Genomic DNA, 10027 nt, shown 5'->3' on the forward strand with positions numbered 1-10027 from the left:
CAAGGGATTAAACTTCTACCCTCGCGGTAATTTCATTGCCAAGAGATTTCTTTCTCCACGCTTTACAAAACGAGTCGGGCAATTTTCTCGAAATCTTTTCGACTTGTAGAAATTCGTTGGAAAATTTCCACAATCCATTCATGTTGGAATCTGTTCCAGAGGTTTTTCGGTTTTTCGGTTTTACGACGGTTAAATTATCCCTTCTAAGCAACCCCATTCCGCTCGGTTTAGTTCGGAATTTCGAAACGCTCCTCCTCTCCTTCGAGAGAGAGAGAGAGGAGGATTGTTTGTCCCGCGATGTATACAAGCAGCTCGTAAAGAGACGGAAGAGAGTTTGACAAGAAATTTAGTTCGCGGAATCTATTCCTCCGTGGAAAAGAGAAAAAGGGGAAAAAAGAAAGGAAAGAAAGAGGGGGAAAAAATTATGCTAATGCCGGCGAGTTTGACGCGATCACGTTCCAGAGAATTTCTTGCCGGTGCTGCTTCTGAACCACTTCAACCACGTTCATTGCCGATCCAACGAACGCTCGTGAAGAAGCATATGTACTATCCCCGTGGAGAAATACCGACGTTGTTTCCCATCGTCCATCTGTTCCACTCCAAGCCCTCGCACAATTTCTTCTCTCGATGGAGGAATAGAACACGGGGCGATGTAATGACTTTCTTTCCCGAACGAAATTACCTCGACGATCGTCCTCCATTTTTGTCCAAACCTATTTCGTACTTCTTTGCCACTCGATTTGGATATCGATCGCCCCTTATCGTGTCGATAATTCGATTCGATTCTCTTCTCTTGGACGCGCAATTTATTCCTCGACTTTATCGAAAAATGTGCCCATTCACGATCAAACGGGTTTCTAGCGAGTCAATAGCCGTTGGAACTTGACAGAGCGTAGGTAATATGTCATATTCGCAAGTCTCATTGCGCTTAATATGTTTCCGTTACTATGTTGACAACCCACCCGACGCTGTGCCTGCCCACGCGCGCGTGGGTGGTTTCTCAAACCTGAAACGATACGCGCGCAAGAAATACTTATTAGGTGGTCCGAAGAATTCGATTCTTTTAGACGAATCTTTCGTATTTCTTTTCTTTTCACGCATTTCTTCTTATCCTCTTTTCGTAATCACTATATTTTTTTTTTTCACAATCGTTTCACAAAATAGTTTTTAACTGTTATGCAAGAGCATGAAACGTAAAAAAAAAAAAAAAATTGCATTTTATCTTTCTTATTTTTAGAACATTACAACAGAATAGGAATAGGAGTTAATCTACGAACACGTAGAGCGATAAGTTTCAAGATATTGTACGTATGTAAATTACACACATGTATATTCATTGACTTTCATTCCTCTTGACGTAATCAAACATCTGTCCGTACGAAATGAACGTTCCAAATAACTTTAATGTACGCATATTTTATTTCTAATCGACGGGAGGCAACGGGGGGTATCGTAAAAGGCACGTATTACGTAAAAAAAAAAAAAAAAAAAAAAAAAGAAGAAGAAGAAAAAAAGTAACTCTCCAAACTATCTCGAGAGGAACGCCGTTACACTCGATTTATAATTGATTCGGGACGGGGCGAGATGTTAAAAAATTCCAAGGTTCCATCTAAGGTTAGATCCTTGAAAATTGCAAGGAAAATTATCGTCGAAACGAGTTTGCGGCACGAACGTGTGCACGACTCGATATTTCGCTTTCGTTCCGTATAGGCCGATTACGAATAAATCGCATCGCGTGCAACCGATGAATAACATGGTTGCAGTAAATCGGGTCACTTTATACAGTTAACATAACGTTGCTTCCAAGATCTTGCCTTGGATTACGCCTCTTATCAAGCCGCGACAGAGACGTAAATGGAGAAAAGAAAGAAAGAAAAAAAAAACAGAAAGAAAAAAATATGCATATGAAACTGTAGTACACGGAACGGTATTCAGTGGTTGTTCGCATCACGCGCTGCTTCAACTTGTGCTTTACCTATATAAAATGTTCAATTTGTAGATTCCACGTTGAACATTATTTGTTTAATTGGGAATCGAGTCCAAAGTCGAATTTGCTATTTTTTTCTTTTAGCGATTAATTTTCAGGTCAACTCGGGTAAACGACTGTACTAGAATTTTATCTTATCTTAATTTTGCATATTATCGATAATTGTCACAACACTTGTCACAATTTTTCTGAATAATTTCTGATTATTAATTATATCCAAATAATACCGGTATAATAATAATGATCGAAGCTCTCACATTTCTCCTCTTCCCCGAATCGAGAAACGAATATTTCCCTTCTCTTCTTTTTAGACAATCCGTTGTTGGCGCGTGTATAATAATAAAGGAATAAAAGTTTATCCCCGTAGAACACGGTGTTTTCCCCGCGGTTCCCATGCAATAAATCCAATCACGTGTGAACACCGCACGAGTCGCTTAGCTGAAAGCTAGGAGAAACCTTATCCCAGTGGTAGATTGCCTCCTCGATTCTTCGCCGAGGATCTATCCGCGTTATTTACGCGACAGATTCGTCACGGAGGATAGACTTTCGTCCTGCGTGGAACGTGGCCGTTCCAGAGAAACAGGCACAACAGGGGGAGGGGGAGGAGGGAAGGAGGGGCTCTAGCCGCGTAAAACCTCGCGAATCCAGCTCCAAACTGGCTGACCTCCTTCGCCTTTTTCTACTGGGGTACGCTCACGTGTGCGTGCCGGGAGGCCGGTCGCGTGTCACGCTTTATCGCGTCTCCTCTTGTTTCGCGTTCACGTGCTGGCCTCGCGCGTGAACGCGCCGCGAGCGTTAACCTGGAACGAATTCAGAGATGCTGGCTCTCCTCGAGGAGAGAAGTTTCGAGGAGAAATTTAGTACGCCGATCCCTCGATAATTCTTAAATTCTTCCGTTTTTCTTTTTCTTTTTTTCTCTCTCTCTCTCTCTCTCTTGTTTCCAATCCACGTACCAATTTTACGTTAATCGCTTAAGAATGAGTTGAGAAAAATTTTCTCTATCTCGATATTACTTTACGGATGAGTGTACATATACCGAGAAGAGAATAAAGGTATCGAGCGATCTGAATTACGATCGTTAGGTAAGTATTTATCTTGCGTCGTACACCAATGCGGAACTGGCTATGCAAACAACGGCGTGGATAGTCCTATGACGCGCTCGTCAATACGCTATCAATACGCTGTTAACGTTTCTCATCGGTTATTATCTCGACACGATTCTTTCTATCGCCCCGGTCTATCTGATGATAACAGCCGACCAATTACAGATCGCGTAAGAGAGATCGCCGAAAGCCAAGCTCACAAAGTTGCGCTAATGCTAATGATAGATATTCGAAGCGTGCGTGCGCGTTTGTTGGGACGTAGGATGTTTGCGAAGAATAAATCGGCGGACCGGTACATGAATAGGTAATTTCCTAGTCACGTGTGAAAGTACCTTAGGAATCCAGTGCCCGAGCCGGTCCCCTGACCTTTGCTGCTGCCGTTGCTTCTGAGCCGAGCGAGAAAGAGAGAGAGAGAGAGAGAGAGAGGGGGAGGCCAAGGAGAATGGTACAGTGCGAGACATTGACGATCCTTTCGAGGATCGCGAATTCCCCCGTAAAGTTGAACTTGAAGTTATCGAAGCAAGCCGTGTAATTTGATATCTTGGAAAATTCGTCGAATTTCCACGCTGTTGCTAGTTTCGTATAAAAAAATATTTTAATCGAAATTCAAATCGAACGATGATCGTTTTCCACGATGATCGTCAATTGCACGCACTGTACACGTGTAAAGTTGCTTCACTCTGCCGACCGGCCGACTTCAACGGATTTAATGCCGAGGCTCGTCGTCTTCAATAAGGTCAAGACCTGGTTACATACCCTCGATCGTCTTCGTTCCCAATTGACTTTTCGCAGAAACTCGAAAATAAAGAGACGCTCGAGCTCGATTCCGAGCTCGATCCTTTCTTTCATTTTTTTCAAACCTTCTTCAAGTAGTTTCCAACTAACATAACCCGTGAAATTCCCTCACGTTTAACGGCGAACGAAGTAACAATCCACGTTTCCACGTTTTATTGCCTCTTTCATCATCATCATCATCATCATCATCATCTACACGATCATCATCATCATCATCCTCATAGCAGCCTCTTCTCGTATCTCGCAAAAAAAAAAAAAGAACAAAAAACAAGTCCGCAGAAAATCCCGAATGATTATCCGCGTAAGCAATAGTTGAAAACACGATTTTTATTTTATCTGGCCAGGATGACGAGCCACCGGAAATCACGTATTGCGTTGTGGAGCACACGGGTACGCTCACGCTTCAAGCGATGACGCCCACCCTGCCGATGCCCGCCGAGGAGGAATTGAACAAGATGTTCCTCGAATTGGTGGACGAGTTGGACCTGACCCAGGCCAACCGGCAGGCGGTTCTGGCACTTCCGGCCAACAAAAAGTGGCAGATATACTGCTCCAGAAAAGGCAACGGCACGCTGGAGAACGGTGGGCTCAGGACCACCGACCTGAGCGGGGATCCGGAAGATTACATCAACAGGCTGAGGACGATAGCTAGCGTGAGTAGAAAGCAAACGTATAATTATCGATCGAGATTTTGAATCTCGTTTGTCACGAATTATTAATTTTCAGAGTCCTTTTCCGGAAGAGGGCGAGGAAGTCTCTAACCAAATGCGCCAGACCGAAGCCCTGAAGACCGCTCTGAGAACGCAGCCGCACAGTTTCGTCCTGAGATTCATAGAGCTGGATGGATTGAACGCTCTGTTGCAAGTCCTTGGAACAATGGACGCGGAAGCAGCGAACAGCAATCTGCACACGAGCGTGATAGGATGTTTGAAGGCGTTGATGAACAATTCGGTGATGAAACCGGCGACTGATCTATCCTTGTCCCCCTTGTGGAAGAATTTTAGGTTTTCTAATCGAATAAAACTGGTTTACAGAACGGGAGAGCGCACGTATTGGCCCACCCTACCGCCATTAACACGATATCTCAGTCGCTGGCGACTGAAAACATTAAGACGAAGATATCGGTGTTGGAAATTCTGGGCGCAGTCTGCCTGGTCCCAGGTGGTCATCGGAAGGTCCTCGAAGCGATGCTCCATTTCCAGCAGTATCACTCGGAAAGAACGCGTTTCCAAAGTATTATAAACGACTTGGACAAGAATTTCGGCATCTACAAGGACAATCTGTCTCTAAAAACAGCAATTATGTCGTTCATCAATGCGGTGCTGAATTATGGGCCAGGTCAGGTGACGTTGGAGTTTAGGCTGCACCTGAGATACGAGCTGTTGATGCTTGGTATACAGCCGATCATCGAGAAGCTGAGGAAGTACGAGAACGAGACGTTGGACAGACATCTGGATTTCTTCGAGATGGTGAGGAACGAGGACGAGAAAGAGTTGGCCAGGAAGTTCGAGAAGGAACACGTGGACACGAAGAGCGCCACGGCGATGTTCGATCTGTTGAGAAGGAAGCTCAGCCACACTGCGGCCTATCCTCACCTATTGAGTCTTCTCGAACATTGCCTTTTATTGCCTCGTGAGACATCATCTCTCTTCTTCGTACTCTTAGAAAGAAAGAGAGAGAGAATTTGATAATCCCTAATCCACGGTTTTCTTTTCAGTCGATTATGGCTCTCATCCTCAACACTGGCTGTTGTTCGACCGGATCGTGCAACAGATCGTTCTTCAGTCGGAAGGTAACGACACAGGTGTGACGAGGAATCCCGATGTGGCGCCGATCGAGATCAACGTGAAGGAGATCGTCCACCTGCTCGCTAAGGAAGAAGAACTCGTCGCAGCTAGGAAGAAGGCCGAGGAGTTGGAGCGAGAAAACTCGGACATGTCGACGAGATTGGCCAAGAAGGAACAGGAGTTGGATCTGAGAACGCAGGAGAAAGTAATTATCGCTCGTTGTCTTGTCCAAATCGAGATGCTCGTTCACCCCGCTCTTCTTCTCATCCGCGATTCCTCCTTCTTTCCAGGAAGACATCGAGGCCAGCTTGGCAAGGGTGAAAGAACGGCTCGAGAAAGAGACGTCGATGCACATAGAGACGAAACAGAGGATCTCGGAATTGCAAGACAACCTCGAGACCCTGTCGCGGCAGATAAACAACGAAAAATCGGAGAGGAAGAGGTTGGAGCAATTGGTAGCCTCGGGCAGTTTGCCGGACGATGCCAAAGCGACCATTAAGATCGTGGAGGACGAAGTTCTGGAGAAAGTCGAGGCCAAGCCAATGCCGCCGCCACCTCCACCCCCACCCTTGGCACCTCCGCCACCTCCTTGCTTGATGCCTGCAGCTCCCCCTCCAATGAAGGTAAGACCAATCTTTATCGAATTATCCATTATCTCGATTTCTCGATATCGAGCAACGTCCGGATAATATCCAACGTCCGTGTCCAGGTGGAGATAATCAAGAATGTTCCTCAACCGAGCAACCCTCTCAAGTCCTTCAATTGGTCCAAGATCCCCGAGCAGAAGTTGCAGGGCACCATATGGTCGGAACTCGACGACACGAAACTGTACAACGTCATGGATCTCGAGTCGATCGACAAAATCTTCTGTGCTTATCAAAAGAACGGAGTGTCCGCGGAAGGTTCGATCGAGGATCTGCGAACCTTAGGCAAGAACAAGAAGACAATGTCGGTCATCGATTCGAGGAGAGCTCAGAACTGTACGATCTTGTTGTCGAAATTGAAAATGTCCGACAACGAAATCACAAGAACGATCCTCTCCATGGACCAGCAGAATATTCTGCACATAGACATGGTCGAACAATTGTTGAAATATATTCCATCCTCGGAGGAGGCTGCTCTCTTGGACATGCATCAGAAAGAGCTTCAAAGCAGGGCTGATTGTTTCCTTTACCAAATATCCAAGTACGTATATCTCCTCCACATAGATAACAGAGTTTTTTGTCGACGAATAGCAAATATTTGATTCGAAAACCGATAAGGAATTAGGTATAACGCTATCGTGTATCAATATCGTCCATTGGGATAATGATATTTGCTGAAATTCTATTCCAAGAAGTAACAAACCAACGTTTCAGAGTGCCGCACTACGAGCAAAGACTACGATCTCTTCACTACAAAAAGAAATTCGCCGCGAGTATCGCGGAATTGACGCCTAGAATGCGCGCTGTCCTCGAAGCTAGTCGACAAGTGGCCAGATCCCGGCGGCTCAGAAAGCTCCTCGAACTCGTTCTGGCTTTAGGGAATTACGTGAATCGCGGCAATGCCCGTGGGAACGCTTGCGGCTTCCGCCTAGCCTCCTTGAACCGTCTAGTCGATACCAAGTCCTCTTGCTCCAAGGGCACAACTTTGTTGCACTATTTGGTCCAGATCCTCGAGTCCAGGTTTAGAGAGGTATTGGATATCGAGGAGGACATGCCGCACGTTCGAACCGCGGCTAGAGTCAGTATGGCTGACCTGCAAAAAGAGGTGGCCAACTTGAAGAACGGCCTTCAGGATGTTCAAAGGGAAATAGGTAAAATTTGCTTTATACCTCTCCTTGTTCTTCTTGTAAAACGAAAAACTCTTGACTTTCTTTTTCCTTAGAATTCCATCGTGGCCAATCTCAGGTGCTTCAGGGAGACATGTTCTTGCCAGCGATGAGAGACTTTCAGGCGCAGGCTACGTGCAGGCTGGCGGAAGCTGAGGACCTGTTCCAGGACATGAAGACCAGAGTAAGTTTCGAAATACCTTCGATCGTTGGATTTCTTATATATATACACGCTCACGCGAGATTGATCTACTCTCAACAGTTCGATCGAGCAGTAAGATTGTTCGGCGAGGATTCGGCAGGCGTGCAACCGGACGAGTTCTTCGGGATATTCGAGAACTTTTTGCAAGCGTTAGCCGAGGCGAGGCAAGACGTGGAGAACATGAGGAAGAAGATAGAGGAGGAAGAGCGTAGGGCAAAGCAGGAGCAAGAAGTAAGCTAAGCGAACAACAACTTTGCTTTGATCACACGATTATTCGTTAGTGTTGCTAATTGAATAAATTCGTTTCAGCTTCGAAAAAGAACGATGGAGAGAAAGAATTCTCGCGAGGGAATATTGAACAGCATCTCGTTGAGCAAGAAGAACGAGGCCAACAGCAATGGTCAGAACGACAATAAAGGAGAATTCGACGACTTGATATCGGCTCTTCGAACAGGTGACGTGTTCGGGGAGGATATAGCGAAGTTCAAACGATCGAAGCGTCGACCGGTGACACCAAGCGGTCAAGAATCGCGTAGACATAGCGCGCATAGGGAAGATTCCAGAGAGAGACATTGAGAGGGATATTTGTTGGAGAGTCAGGATCGGTGACTGGAACGTCACTGGAATCACTTTACGATTAAAACGATATGTGATACAGACGAAACAAGTCGCGTTGAAAGATATCAATTTCCTGGGAGGGATAAAGGAGGGAATAACGGATACGATACGATAAGTAAGAAACGTGTAAATAGAGTAAAAAAAAAAAAAAAAGAAAAAAAAATGAAGATTACGAAGCTTCGTTTTTCATAAAAAAAAAAAAATTCCTTTATCATTAACGTAGTATTATTTTTCACAATGCGATTCCTGTTTAATTCACATAAAATTGTCTTCCTCGTTCTTCGCTCGCGATTCACTTTCGTATCGAAACTGCATTATGTTATATATATATACACATGTATGTCTTCTCATTGAAATCTCATTATATTTTCTTTTTACGATTATTATTTCTTTGCACACAATTTGCGATTTCGTTCTACGTTATGCACGAAACGAAGAGAGAGAGAGAGAGAGAAAAAAAAAGTTGAGGAACGAAGTTGTCTCGTGACGGCACAATTTTTCAATTTATAGGACCAAGGTGTCGATTAACGACGTCTCGATGTTATAACGCAATTTCGATGTTTGTTTTTTTTTCTTTTTCTTTCTTTTCTTTTCTTTTTTTTTTTTGTTTTTCGTTTGATCGAAATCGAATTTGGTGGAAATTTCATTTTCGATTATCGCACACGTCAATTAAAACTGACCAAAATCGCGTAAAAATTTGGAAAATCGAACAAGTGAGCGAGCACACAATTTGTACATTGTTAAAAAGAGCGTGTTTTACGTTACGAGTCAATACGAGAATTATCACGCGATTATTTTCTGTATATAGTCATTAATAAATTCGTTAAGGTAGTCAGCGTTTGATGACAAGTGATTCGCAAAACTTCGACGAAGTAATATCAGGACCAAGAGTGGGAGAAATAACGAACAATAAGAAAACGCAACGCGATCCTAAGGACGATAGACTTGTTGACAATTTTGAGAAAGACTTGATAAAAGAAGAATTTCTTACACGAAATGAATTTTCGACGAATTTCTTATTGGAATTCTATTTAAATCCTTTTTGAGAGAAACGACACGCTTTTTGTATACCAAGAAACATACCAATAGGGGCTTTTGGGGCGCAATTTCTAATATTTCAGCCCCGCGAAACTTACAAGTCTGATTTTTGTATTTTATAGGAAAGGACCTAAGCATCGATTAGATTATTTATATAGGAGCTCTCGAGTTAATAATTGCCAAGTCGTTGATGGAATCCGTGTTAGTTTTCGATGTGTAGACCAGAAAGAGAGAGAAAGAGAGAGAAAGAGAGAGAGAGAGAAAATTTAGATAAAAAAGAGTACATTGTATAGTAGTCGATGTTTTGTAAGCTTTTGTATTTTTGTAAATATTCAATATCGATGTCTCAGTTCTTGCGGATGGCGACGAAAACCCTGCAAGAATCAATGTTCAGTTAATATATTACTGCGTCCTTAATATCATATGTACTAATATATAAAGAAATATACCGAATAAACGTAAAATTCAAATCATCGGTGGCCTTTTTCTAAATTTCGATATTCTTTTCTTTCTTGTTGATATCGAAGAATGGATTTCGAGTTTTGAACAAATTTTGAATAAAAAAAAAAGAGAATAAAAAGAAACGACAACTTCTTTTTTCTTTTTTCTTTTTAATTATCTTCTAGCGATATAAAAAAAAATACCAGTCTTCGATAAGTTATCGATGGGGAACAAGTTACACGAATT

At 43.4% G+C, this 10027-nt stretch overlaps 1 protein-coding gene across 4 annotated transcripts in view; it reads left to right on the forward strand.

The window, feature by feature from the left end:
• LOC409001 (disheveled-associated activator of morphogenesis 1) overlaps positions 1-9813 on the forward strand; it is a 47458-nt gene extending 37645 nt beyond the window's left edge. For all 4 annotated transcript variants that reach the window (XM_006561851.3, XM_006561852.3, XM_006561850.3 and 1 more), the window contains exons 3-12: positions 4230-4538; positions 4612-4836; positions 4920-5517; positions 5603-5877; positions 5963-6295; positions 6382-6857; positions 7031-7467; positions 7539-7666; positions 7745-7915; positions 7994-9813. In XM_006561851.3, coding sequence (XP_006561914.1) covers positions 4230-4538; positions 4612-4836; positions 4920-5517; positions 5603-5877; positions 5963-6295; positions 6382-6857; positions 7031-7467; positions 7539-7666; positions 7745-7915; positions 7994-8260 — 3219 coding nt within the window. In that variant the 3' untranslated portion in view covers positions 8261-9813. The remainder of the gene's footprint in view (positions 1-4229; positions 4539-4611; positions 4837-4919; positions 5518-5602; positions 5878-5962; positions 6296-6381; positions 6858-7030; positions 7468-7538; positions 7667-7744; positions 7916-7993) is intronic.
• Positions 9814-10027: the final 214 nt, after the last annotated feature.

This window comes from Apis mellifera, linkage group LG9 (genome assembly GCF_003254395.2).
Source record: "Apis mellifera strain DH4 linkage group LG9, Amel_HAv3.1, whole genome shotgun sequence".
In the NCBI taxonomy this organism is placed as follows: Eukaryota; Metazoa; Arthropoda; class Insecta; order Hymenoptera; family Apidae; genus Apis; species Apis mellifera.